We start from the raw sequence: 13,716 nt of genomic DNA, 5'->3' as shown, positions 1-13,716 counted from the left end.
TGCGGACAGGCTTGACACAATGAATTATTTCAGACTTTGCTGTGTACTGTCTTTGCTAGCCTTCTAAGTACCTTACGATCTTCACTCAATACCAAACGATTGAATGACAAATTGGCAACATAGCCGAGGTCATTCACTTCTTTCCACAAAACAAAGTGAAGGTGTCCTTCGTAGAAAGGTGGCGGGAGTGGGGCTGATGTTTCACATATTTTCCGAGGGCACACTTGAAATACAAAGGCTCGACCAAAATATTTTCTCACAGAGGGAAGTAACTTGTGTTTTAGTATTACTTTGACATACACCTATATACTTACAGAATCATCCTTGAATCATCTTATTCCCTCTACGATCGTGCCTTTGCTGATAACATTTACACTGTTCTTTTATATGCTGTTGTGGTAAGTATTATTACTAGAACTATTTCTACTTTTAATTCTATGATTAATGACTTTTCTTCTAACGATAATTCAAGACATACAGATCAGTGATTAGGACTCCCCTCTTTCAATAAAAGGAGGGTATAAGACTTGTATTCTTAATTATGTAGCTAGAGAAATAAATAAAATATACCAACTTGTGTTAAGCAGTTATGCTTACAAAACTATTTCTCAAGCATAAAACGTGACTAAGAATTAACGATTATGTCACTAGTAAAAAAGGTTGATGCTTCCATACATTTCTAATTGCTCTTTTTATACTGTAAGGTTCCATACCCTCACGCGCAGTAACTGTTCTTACTACGAACACGTATTATTGTGTTCAAATATAAGCAACAGCAGACTACGAAAAACGAGAAAAACACGATGATTATTCGGAAGAAATACTAAGACTACCGACCTCCCCTTCAAGAAGTTGACTATAAAAAGAGGACCTCAAGAGAACAAGAGTATCAGTTGACAGATGATCAATATCTTTCTCCTAGTGCCGCTATGGAGAGCCTCTTTAAAAACCCAATTCCTGAGAGTGCTATGAGTGAAGCAGATATTCTCCCGAGGCTGTCATATGAGCCACGGAAAATCACTATGTAAATACCACTGGGCATAATTCGGGAATAATCTGTGGTTCATGACGTCGCCACCTGAATACACCACGTGTGGCTGTCAGGAATTCTTTCTCTTGGCCGCAGTGACTCAGTGGTAGAGCGTTCACTTCCGGTGCATGTGGTCCCGGGTTCAAACCCTGCTCCCGCCAAGTGAACTTTGTGGTGGACAAACACCGTGTGCGTGTGTTTTCTCGGGGCTCTCCCATTCCTCTTACTTTCTTCATTCCACCATTTAATTCATCTCATCATCACAGTCGTGCTTAGCCTAACCAGCATAACAGTGCGACCTAAAGCTCAGATTTCACTTCATTCCCTCTCTCCTGTGCCTTGTTAGAACTAACAGTGCAACCTCTTGATAACGGTAGTTGTGTGTCAGATCAATTGAGACCTGACAGTTCGGGACAGGGAGATGAGAAAATAATTCGCTGGTGATTAGTGCACATTCATTTTTCAAACAGAAGAACGAACTAGAGCAGTGATGGGTAAACTTTTTTAGAGGGCTGAAGAAAAAAGGAAAAATCTTAGGCGGGCCAATATAATTTATTAAAATGACAATGATACCTTTGACTTAATTCTCGTAATCCCTAAGCCCTATTAACAGATGATTATTTCCATAATTTGATTTGATCTGAGATCATGGGGCCGAAGTTAGGAATTGTCTGCTGGGGGACAGACCTTTGAGAAAAAATAAAAATGCCACCTAGATGATGGCTACCTACCAAGACCTGTCAAAGTTGGGAGGAGCAATGCCCCTATAGCTCTGCCAAATTGTCTGAGGTGCAGCGATTCTCAGAAGTGAAGTTAGATTCTCATGTCCGTCTGTTTCTCATACAACTTTCGAAGAAATCTCGTTCTTTTCATTTCTCAGATTAGGTAGCATGTCGCGGGCCGAATATAGCCGCATCTGGTCCGTGGGACGTAGTTTGACCAGCACTGAACCAGGGCATTTGAAATGAATTTTCGACTATCTAGTTGCAGTGTATACTGTGTAGTGCATATGGTGTAATTTATAAATTGAAGATATTAAAGGGTGCGATCTGGGAGTTTTTATTTCCTTGGATGGTTCCGGGTTTAATTACGCACGAGAGGAGGAAAAAAAATCAAATTTCGTAGCTGTTTACGTCAGTCAGTGGCGTAACTGAGGGGCCTGCAGTGTGGGAAGGACCCGCAGAGTTTGGGGGCCCACCGCGAAATAAATGTCGATCTATAAGCAACAGAAAAGCGAGCTGAATACGGAATATCCATTTTCCTGAATAATAGCCTATTATTTATTTAGAAAAGGAAAAATATGCTCTGGATGAAAATTTATCCGTTGTAGTATTGTAAGTTAAAAAAACAATCTTAGCACTCGAGGATTAAGGAAATAGGCTATAATTTTGCTGCCGACTGTACAATATGCTGAAAATGTCTTTTTTTTTCTCTCTCTCTCTCTCTCAAAAATTTAAGCAAAAGGAATGCGTATCCGCAGTTCAGAATCTTTATAACTTACAATATTGCGATTTCAAATTGGTATTACACAATGAAATAAAGTTAAAAACAACGATTCGGGAACTAACATATCTTCTATTAATACATAACTATACCTTGGCTTCTAACATTCCCGGTGTCTGCACAGCTTTTTTGTTTTTTCTGACCTTATCAATGAGTTTTTGCAGCGGAGAGATCTTTTTCAAAATTAAAACTGATAAAGAAGTATTTATAGTTCATGTCTCAAGAACGGTTGACTAGTCTCAGTATTTTAAGTGTTGAATGTGAGAGAAAAAGAGCAGTAGACGTAAGTAATATAATAGAAATATTAAAAAAAAAAAAAAAAAAAAAACGCTTCAAATGAACTTCGACATTCAGCAGTTCGTTTGCTTTTTTTTTTTATGAGCATTAATTTTAACTGTAATTAATTATATTCCATGGTCACTATGTTAATTATGATTTATGAACCATTGTCTTAGTGGGAAGTTAATGGACATGGGAAGGGGGGGCAAAAATCCTGCGGGCGGGGGGCGACATTTTTGCGTTACGCTACTGGTCAACGCAACTTAAAATTTGCGATTTAGTTTGTGATAATTGGTATAGAAGCTATTTTTTCGATTTTTTTTCTTGCGTTGTCGTACATATAACTTAGTGTTGCGAAGACCTGAATGGAATAACTCCAGCATTTGTTTGCGAATAGGTAAGTTGATTTAAGTGGTTTCTTTTTTAATTATTTACGTATACGTTTTTTTTACTTTATTTTTTAAAAACTAAGAAAAGAAAGTAAAGAAAACGAAACATTGTTTTTACGTTTGAATTCGGCAAACTGACAGTTTTAACGACTCTCTAGCGACTTCTGAATTTAGTGACATGTTGCCAATAAATGTTGGCAACAGTGACAGTGCTGAAAATCAGTTTTTCGCCACTAAGTATGAAAAGCTTAATTGATATAGTGATAGTAAATTTTTAAAATGAAAGCAGTTACTCTTAGTGACACCGCAATGACAATTACCAGTGAGACTGATTACTTAAATAGAACTAAAATTTTTACATTTTCTTTTACAGGGAACACTTTTCAACACTTTCACAATTGGTAAGTTTGTTTTGAATAATTTCTAGTTTTTCGTACTGTAAGCCTTCCACTAAATTTTTTAATTCCCGTAGTCAGAGGCCTGTTACTTTTAATCCTTTAGTAGCAGCGAAAATTGATAAATTTGTATAGATTAACAATCCTGGTGCCGCTAAATAATTAAAAATGAGGTTTTCGGTTGGAATAGGCCTAGTCTGTAAAAAAGTACAAAACTCTTGGACATACTAATTATAGTTAAAAGAATAATTTCTTGCTCAAAATTCCATCGGAACTGCCTAAACACACTGTTTTTTAATTTTTACTAGGATGCTTGCACGAGGAGATTTTTTTTTTTGTTAGAGTGCAAGAGCTAAAAAAAAAAAAAAAAAGCACTGTACGAAGATGTGCTATTCGCTCAAGTTGCTAGAAGCTGGTACTAATTAACCTTAAGATGGGGCTATGTTTAGTTGAAGGCGTCCAGAGATACGTAAAAAGTAGAACATTTACCTGAGTAATGAAGTAACGGAATCGTAATTGATTTGTCATTTAAGAATGGAATCCTACTACATGTTGTAGAAATGAGAAAAGCAAACTGCTCCATACCACAAGTGCAAATAAGCAATAAAATTTTACTGGCCCAACAAAATAGCTACTAGCCCACATGCCACAATAGAAATCTTTTACATACCTTCCGTGTGATATTAAATACTCGCCCGCAACGATGAATCACTCGCCCCGGACGAGTGGGCAAGTGGCAATTTGCATCCCTGCTCTAGACTATTATGTACTTACCGGAAATAGACATAAGATATGAATACAAATATGTAAGTAGTTAGCCCTAACATAACGTAATTCAAACTAATCTAATATTGAAAGAAATAAGAGAAATTTGATAAGTTTTTCGAACACAGATGGACCCCCTTAACCAAACATGGCCTTATAATGCAATAGTTCCATTCCCTGTACTTTTAACATTTTGTCCATATACTTCTTATGCTCTTTAAAGGTGGTTTTCCACAATAGCACGGTAAAGCGTATATTGTCAGCTTTCGTTAGTGTAATATATTCGAGTTACTTCCCACCACGCAGTCTTTCAGTACTGCTTCACACTTTGTGTTAGCCATCTACCGGTACTTTAAAGATTCGGATTGCAAAATAGAACAGTACCTTCGTAGAAGCGCCACGTGCGGAGGAATTGTCAAAATTCTACACTCGATAAGTTTTCAGCTCGCCCAAGTTCTTACCGTGTTTGGTAGGCGTAGCCTTTCACGTGACAGCTTAAAAAGAAGTTAAATTCAGGTAAAAACTGATAACAGTTGAGGCTACAGTCGTAACATTATGGATAATACAATATTTTTTTCCAAAGTGTTCATCTAAAAGTTCAAAAACTGCAGTTGTGCGACGGGGACGTGCAACATCGTGCATTGAGCTGTAAGCTCCGGATTGCATAACCATTTACTGACAGGTGCGAACTCGTTCTCAAACATAGTGTACCTCTGGGATGACAGAAGTACAGCCAGATACACGATTGCGAACAAGTTCAATCCTTCCAAAATAAATTACTTGTCCTAATCCCAACAGTGAACCGGTCATAAAACAGTCACAAGTTTCGGGTGAAGATTTGAATCAGTGACGACTTGGGAATTTTCTGATTCTTGTATCCGCCAGTTTTGCTACTTCACAAAACCATAGTCCGTAACCGGAAACCTGATGATATACAATGGGTTAATTTTCACTTAAATACAGATTTTATATTTACATAGAGCAATAAATGTAAAACATTGAAGAAATATTTTGAGACACTTTACCACTTTCCAATATTTGGAGATATCAAGGGAAACAATACTGTCGGAATTCTCGGCGGAAAAAACTAAATTGTAATGGTCTGTCTTAGGTGTCCTTACATACGTCTGCTTTTGCTCAGCATAGTGTGCAAAAGTGCATAATTGTATCCAGGGGTAAAAGTGGATCTGGAAAGGTAGGGGGACGTATGACGTCATTGCCTATCGCCTATCTTTGCTCATTGTAATTTTTTAAAAGTGGGAGGACGCTACAGATATTTTCTGGAAGTGGGAGGACTGCGTTCCCCTGCACTTTTACTCCTGATTGTATCTTTATACGATACTACAGACAGCGGATATCCATATAGTTAGGAAAGAATTTCTGAAAACTGATTCATCACAGTACCAATTACCGCGGAGTTCCTTACCCATACCAAGAGTCTCTTCTAAGGAGAGGGTATAAACTGAACTGAAAGACAGAGGTAAGCCCTCCCCGCTGGTCTAGTGATCAGCACGTGCCCCTGTACAGGTAGTCTCGGGTTTCCCATTGGGAGAGATCAAAATTTAATTCTATCGTCATTCAATTTCATTAGTCATCAGTCTCTTTTAGCCTAAAGGGGATAAGTGGAATGTTAAACAACAACAACAACAAATATTTTATTAGGTAAGTGAACTAGCTACCTATGTGTAGAATTTGTTCAAAAACAACTTCAAATACTTGTCGTTGTTTAACTATTGATCATATTTATTTCAAATCTGTGTAGGGTGCCGCGGTAGCTGTCTAGTCCCTGATCTCAGCTCGCTCCAAGTGAGCTTTGTGGTGAACAGAAACTATGTGCGTGGGTTTTCTCGGCGTTCCCCCGTTTCCTCCCACTTTCTTCATAATTGAGGTGCAGTTATACCGAAAGTGCGTTGGGATCTCACCTTGTGAATTCAGAAGTGATTAAAACACCTCGTGTAACAGTTCTCCATATCAGCATTCAGTGTGCCTTCAATGAACATGAGACCCATAAACATGAGTCCCATATTCCACAAATCACATCACACCACACCATAAGTTTCTCCAACCACACATTTATACACACCAGTCCAGTGTGAGTTCTTCACTGATATCGATAGTAAGGTTTCTCTCTGTATTCAGGAAGAAAACTGCCTTGTTGAACACGCCATGGGGAAATTGTGAATTGATGTGGCTTTGTTTTAGGGCCCATTGACGGAAATAATCACTGGTCGGGATCGGCCTTAATTTGGTTTTGCTGTCATTGTAAAATGTAGTGTTGTCACTGGTTTGTATTCCATGATCCCTAGGGTACATGACATTTGGGCGCAAAACCTTTAATCCAAATAGGTTTACCTACCTATATATGTTATGTATTTCATAACTAGAGCTTGGATGTTTAAGAACTGGAAATTTCGAAAAACTTCCGCAAATAATTTTGCAAAAACTAAGTTACATCCTGAATACAGCGGAGTTTCTGCATATCATCTTATGCAGAAGATGCATCTTATGCAACTTGTCGCTACCAGCTGAAAAGAAATGGGAAGGAACCGTAGCAAACTATAGACTGTCCGGTCGCCGTACTATGCGGCCTAGTTTTAAAAGAATATTTCCTTTTAATAAAATGAGACACATTTAATTTGTGTAAAGAAAAAAAGACGTAAGTTTTTCGTCAATGTTTAGTTATTTTAAAGATGTGACTATACATTCATACTGCACTGTGTACTTGATTTTGTGAGTCACATTTTTAAATTTATCTTAATCTGTACAATACTGTACAGGTTTTCATTTTCTATAATACATTGTTAAAATCCGTGGTACAAAACATAAGAAATGTTCATTAAGTACGGGTCTGTACCAAGAGATCAGAAGAAACGAATACGAGCCGGTTTTGGAATAAAATTGCATTTTTAATGATAGCTGATTCAGGAAGTATTTACTGAATTTTTTTTTATTTGATCTGCCCATTAGTCCGGATAGTTGATGCTCTATTGTATTAATAAAAAGTTTTTTTCAGATTTCATAAAAATAGGCACTTATAGGCACTAGCTATACATTGAAATAGGAAGAATGGGCCAAATAAAATTTACTGTAGGCAGTATGACACCTCAAAACAAATTTTTGTCCTTTATAATATATCTAACGGAAAGAAACGATACGATTGGGCGGCAGAACAGCATTATTTCCAATCAGGATATGGAATCTGTATGACAGTTCTCAATGAATAGTTAAGAACGAACAACCACACCGAAGCTGTTCATCGTGGACTGCTTTGTGCCCAAACGTCCTGCTTTGTGATCCCTACGATTGCACTTCGACACTGCTAACACGTCCTATATGACGGTTGAGTTGAGTTGATTTTGAGTTTAACGTCCCGTTCAGCAGCGAGGCTATATGAGACGTGGACCTACTGATTAACGTGGAATCCGAACCACATGAGCTCCCGCCGGGAATCGAACCCGGGTCTCCCACTCCTATATGACGTGTACTGCTGGTCAGGTTCATAACAATTGCTGCCAATACAATAGCTTGTTTGCTCGTTAGTAGCTGTTATTGGATTTTCATTGCGTGGCTTCCGCACAGAATCTTTCTCTCAACTTGGACAGAATCTTCATTTACGGTACCTTTCGATGTGAGCGGAGGTTCTCCATGCAGTGCATTGAACTTGTACGTAATTTTTTCTGTACTACGACCACCACACATTAACAGAATGTTAATGCGATGCTTAAGATTTAGGGCCATTCTGCAACGAAGAAACCAACTAAGACATCAATATGCTGACTTCCCACACTGACATACAAATCACTGTTACAGGCATAAAAGTTAGAGAACTGATATTGGAGCGTTTTTTTTTTTTTTTTTTTTTTACGCTGTAAATGACACACTTGACCTTTCTGTTTAAAAACATTGTTTGGTTCAAGATTGCCGTTATCATGGTGACTCATGTCCCTGTTTGGTAGAGGTTTACCATCAATAACCATAGCGTAGATTTCTTCCCAATATCTGCGGTCATTTACAACTTACATGGGTGTATAGACACACTTGAATTACCATGTAGGATATACGAGGGCAATTAAAAAAAAAAAAAGTTTGATTATCAGTGAAATAATCGCAGATACAGAACTTTTATACGCATTATATTAGTTTCAACATGTTCACCATTCAAATTGAGGCACTTATAACGTTTTAAAGGTTTGAAATTCCTTCTGCAAGAAAATTTCTCGATTGGGAATAAAGCCACCCGCTTACAGCATTGTGAAGCGCGTTGTCATTGCGATACAAGCCACTGTTTCATGTGCCTAAAGAGGGATAGCAAAGTTCACTGCTGACTACAGATGGGCGTCCATACCTTACCGCATCGTGCACATCAGTTCGTCCATGTTTAAACATGGGGTATCATTCACGTACGACACCTTCACTCATCACATTTGGTCTATAAACACCACACAATTTGCGCTGAATCACAGCTGCTGAAAGTTTTTTCACACTCAGATATCGTATTACCGCACGCACTTCACATTTGGCTGGTTTTTCTATTAAAACCTTAATTTTGAATTGTTACAGCGGACTTAGGGAGTGCAACAGAACCTTCTTCCACTGCTCACTGTCTACTGAACTACTGCACACAGCGCCGCAGGTCTGACGTCACCCTTCCCGGCCATTTCTCGCACATGAAAAACTTTTTTTTTTTTTTTATCTCCTTCATATTTTCTGTGCAGATTTAGAATATTCAGGCTAGAAATATAGTTTTCTCTCAAAAAAAAAAAAAAAAAAAAAAAGCTAGTTCTTAGAAGCTCGTAATCTACTAATACCTTTTTATATTTTATGCAATGTTACTATATATATTAATAGTTGGCATACATATTCGGACTTATTTCTTCCTTTGAGAAAATAGTCTTTTAATTGCTTAAACTCTTCTAGAGGTGTCTACTTACTAATATTACGTGTGCTTGCGTAATGTAGTCGCTTTCGTACCCACCGGGCAGAGTTTGAGCAGAGGAAGGGGAAACCACAAAAATAAAGCGCCGGCAGGAGTGGGTACTATTTGCAATCATTATCACAGTTTTTGGTAAGCTTATATATAATATAGTTACTGTATTATTGTAGTTCAGGTTGCAACTCCCCTTACAGTGTAGTGTTTTATGCTGTTTTCTTTTGCATGTTTTAGTGTAAGGTCCTAGTAAACACTTAACTCCTTACTCATTTTCACAAGTATTATAACTTTAAAGTTTACGTTTTGTGGTTTAGATCTTCTCAATTTGCTTCCATGACTTGAACTAGTAATAATTAACAATAAAAGTTTTGGGGAATTAATCTTGATAAAATACTCACAAATAAATCAAGTAATATCTCAGGATATTTTTCTTAATCTTTCCCCCGCCCTTGTTATTCAGAAGCGCTGAGAACTTTTCTACTTCACTGTTTAGTAAATTACGGAATTGAGTTTTGAGACAGATTTTATTTATTTGTTCTGCCTGTTGATAGGTCTTCCTGATCTTTCCTTTCTTTCCATCTTTTCCTCTGTGGTGATATTAAGAAAACTTCTTCGCTAAATGTCCAATGCAATTGGACTTCCTACGAAAGATGCTACTCTCCTAGCAGTTTTAAAACCTCTTCGTTTGTTACTTTTTCTTTCCACTTTCTCAGTCTTCCTCCAACACCACATTTCGAAACTCGTTAATTACTTGTTTATGGTTCGGAGACATAGGTATTTCGAAAGTTAGTCCAATACCCCTTACATACAATTTGGCTAGCTTCTTCCGTAATTCAGTATTAAGCCACGTAGTTCAGAGTGAGCGTTGCCTATTGAAAGCCTCTTTGGCTACTGCAATTCTTCACCCGATCTCTTTGGTGCCGTGTCTCAAACGACTTCCCAGATATTTGAAGTGATCAACCTCTTCCAAGTTCTTTGTTCTGCTGATCCAAAAGGCGTGCTTCCACGTGACGTCTTCATGACTTTCGATTCTTCGATGTTGATTTCTATTCCATATTGTTTCCCAGTATCAAGTATTCTATTAATCACCTCGTGTGGGCCTTCCTCAGCTCGAGCAATAATAGCGTCATCCCCACCTTGTTAAAGATCTGCCCTCCAATCTCGAAATCTCCAACTTCCATTAATACTTCCTTCTTTAAGCATTCACTCCAAATTGAGGTAATCTTAAAACTCTCTTTTTCAGTAATTTAGTAAGTTTTGAGAGTTTATTCCGACTAGAATTAAATGCAAAATAATGTTTCAAAAGTTCAGCCTCATTGCCATATCCCAGTTTCAATTCTTAATCTACTAAACTACTAAGTTTTATACATAATACACGGATATTGAGATATTGTACTACAAATAGCTGTGTTTTACAGTATATTATGAACTACGGAAGAATATTGAACTGAAGGTATACAGTAGCTCTTCAAAACTGTCTATGAAGATTCAAGTGAATTATAAATCAGTCCAAATTTAAAACTTATGTTTGTCTCAATTTGTAATGAATACGTGATAACGCCAATGTATTGAAAATAGTCCCCCCCCCCCCCCAAAAAAAAAAAGCTTTAGAAATCATTAGCAGTTCTATTGTAGTACTAATTTTGTATTTGTAGTGTTCTCTTTCGAAGTGTTCTTTGATGATAAATCCTAAATTATGCATACAAAATTTATCTACCCTGAACGAATGAAGACAACCTTATAAGTATTTCGTTGTCAGTCAGGAGTAAGTGACTCCTCTCAGTACCTTATATATTTAATATATTTCCAGCATAGATTGCATTAGTTGATTATTTTTTTATTTTTTGTTCTATCTAAGGCCCATTGCTTCACGGTGTGTCAGAACTTGGTGTGATGGGTGCAATGTACCTGAAGGAAGAAGCGGAGGATAGCAGTTCGTACAGGTTATCCATGATAGACTGTCTCGTCTTTTCTTCGCTCATCTCCGCAGTGGATCCAGTGGCTGTTCTAGCTATCTTCCAGGAAATTGGTGTCAATAAGGATCTCTATTACCTTGTTTTTGGAGAATCACTATTAAACGGTACTATATTATTTCAGATATACAAAATGCTATTTTTAGTTACCTTCTGTAGCTGTTATTACAATGAAATAATAATAATCAGTTGTAATGAAAACTAGCCACCCACTACTTTTTCAAAACTTGTATTTCTACAGCTGTCCATATTACGATTTAACACAGGCGTGTGCTAGTTGCAACAAGGGGTGGGCTAATCAGAGACTATCTCGAATGAGTCTCGAATGAGAAAATGTGCAACATTTTCACAAGAATTTAATAGCCATACTCAATGAAGAAACTTGTTCATTGTATATCATAATCACAGGAACACAAAAAACTGTTACAATGGTAACCAAAACCTTTACTAAGAAAAAGCAGAAAAAGAATTTTAGGAATGATCCAAAAAGATGGATCAAAAGATTGCGATCTTGGCCAATAATTAGTTTTTGGGTCAGAGGCCAGAAAATTTTGGATGCCCGTGAAATAGTTTCCGTATTTTCTACGGAATAAGCACATCACACTGAGTTATGTGATAGTTTGGGTCTGACTACACTATAGTTCTGCAGATATAAGGCCTAAAAGATGATTTTTGCCTGAAATATATTGGCTCTTTTGATCAAAAAAAATCTGTTTACTTATCATTTGCGTGGGGAAACTTGACTTATGTTCTTAACCAGTACGAATAAGTTTCACACTGTACAGTCCGCTGCAAGAAACCTGCAACATGAGCATATAAGTTTATTGTGAAACTACGCCTAACAGCGCAGGAGATAAACATAACGTCTAAGTGGCACGAATCACGCCAGGAGAAACTTTGGTGTCCTCCCCTGTACACTTATTTTAGAGCAAAAGACTTCGTAGTTTCACAATAAACTTACATGCTTATGTTGCAGGTTTTTTGCTGCGGACTGTACCATTGAGGGTTAGAAAAATTTTCACGCAAGTTTGAGATTGAGAGAGATTCAATAACTGGTCGGGCGGGCGGGAGGGGGCCCGAGGACTTGGCTATTGCACATGGCTGATTTAATACCTTGTGTTGAAGTACCTTTATCAAATTGAGATCCACATTCCTTCAGTGTACTTTAGCGTATAAATAAAAGTAAAAGATTGTTTTGAAGAGGGGGGGGGGGGACTTTCCTGAACAGGACTACGTTGAATGTTATATAGAAGCTCACGTACAGGAATAATAATAATAATAATAATAATAATAAAAATTACAAGCTCAGATTATAATGCATATGTATGTACAAGTAGGCAGTTTAAATTTAATTTCTGAATTTCTGTAGATAATCATTAGGATGTTAAAAGTAGTAGTACTAGTAGTATAAACATCCTTTAAACATTGTGGTTAATGATTACATAATACTCGTACACACAACAATGGAAATGAGACGGACGGGTGAATGCACATACAAAGTATTTACTGTTGAATATTATGGTCATGACATCACGAATTTCGAATAAATAGTAACAAAGATGCAAAGGGTTGAAAAATTACTTTTTGAAAACCTTTTACTTCGAGAAGCTGCTTGGTACCTCATTCAATTACACAGATGTCTTTTAATACATGTGAAGATCATAATGCCGTTTATAGTGACTTGATATCACAAACTGGTCTGGAGGTACGGTAGATACTGGTAAAGTTTGCAGTACAGCTCAAAATGATGCGATGATGATACCTACCAAAAGTATTTTAATGTCATAGAAGCAAAGTAAAGCAAAAAAATGTTTCTGAAAGTTAGAACAAGTACGCCATTTTAAGCAATATATCAAATTCAACCATTTTTTCATATCTCCGAAATAGTTCGAGATATCAAGTTGCTATAAACGGGATTATGATTTTGCCTATTGAGAACCATCTAAATCTAAGTACTTACCTAAACTACTTTGAAAAAAGTCAATTTTTTATTCGTTATGTTTTCCTATTTGTTCGAAATAAGTTGAATGACGATCGTAATATTCGACAAGTAAGGTAAGGTACTTTATATTTGCGTTACCCCGTCCGCGCCACTTGCATAATTACTGTTTTAGAGCAGTGGTTCTCAACCTTTTTTGACTGACGCTGCACCAACGTTCAGGATATCGCGACACACTTATTTCTATTATAATGATATCTGTTATAATAGTGAACCTATTAGTTTTTATAATGACTAGATATACCACTGAAAATTATTGCTACTGCTGGAAGTGCTGATTGGTACAGTCTGTCTCGATTTTAACTATTATTAATTTCTTTGATTTTTAAATTCTAAAATTTCTCCATACCTTAGGGGACTGCGTGACACATCAGCGTGTTGCGACACATCGATTGAGAACCACAGTTCTAGAGAACTCCAAAATTTGTTTCTTGATGTCTATGATACAGTTTC

The 13,716-nt window shown here is 37.1% G+C and overlaps 1 protein-coding gene across 6 annotated transcripts in view; it reads left to right on the top strand.

Moving 5' to 3' along the window:
* Positions 1-13,716, top strand: part of LOC145674406 (putative Na(+)/H(+) antiporter nhx-9) — a 310,549-nt gene that overhangs the window by 219,748 nt on the left and 77,085 nt on the right. For 5 of the 6 annotated variants that reach the window (XM_081744424.1, XM_081744426.1, XM_081744427.1 and 2 more), the window contains exons 6-8: positions 317-398; positions 3,575-3,602; positions 11,150-11,371. In XM_081744424.1, coding sequence (XP_081600550.1) covers positions 317-398; positions 3,575-3,602; positions 11,150-11,371 — 332 coding nt within the window. The remainder of the gene's footprint in view (positions 1-316; positions 399-3,574; positions 3,603-11,149; positions 11,372-13,716) is intronic. The other variant, XM_081744429.1, reaches the window with a different exon arrangement.

Source organism: Thermobia domestica, chromosome 17 (assembly GCF_964235325.1).
Source record: "Thermobia domestica chromosome 17, izTheDome1.hap1.1, whole genome shotgun sequence".
NCBI classification, from domain to species: domain Eukaryota; kingdom Metazoa; phylum Arthropoda; class Insecta; order Zygentoma; family Lepismatidae; genus Thermobia; species Thermobia domestica.
The sequence above is the reverse complement of the archived record's forward strand: the minus strand, read 5'-3'. Positions and strand labels throughout refer to the sequence as shown.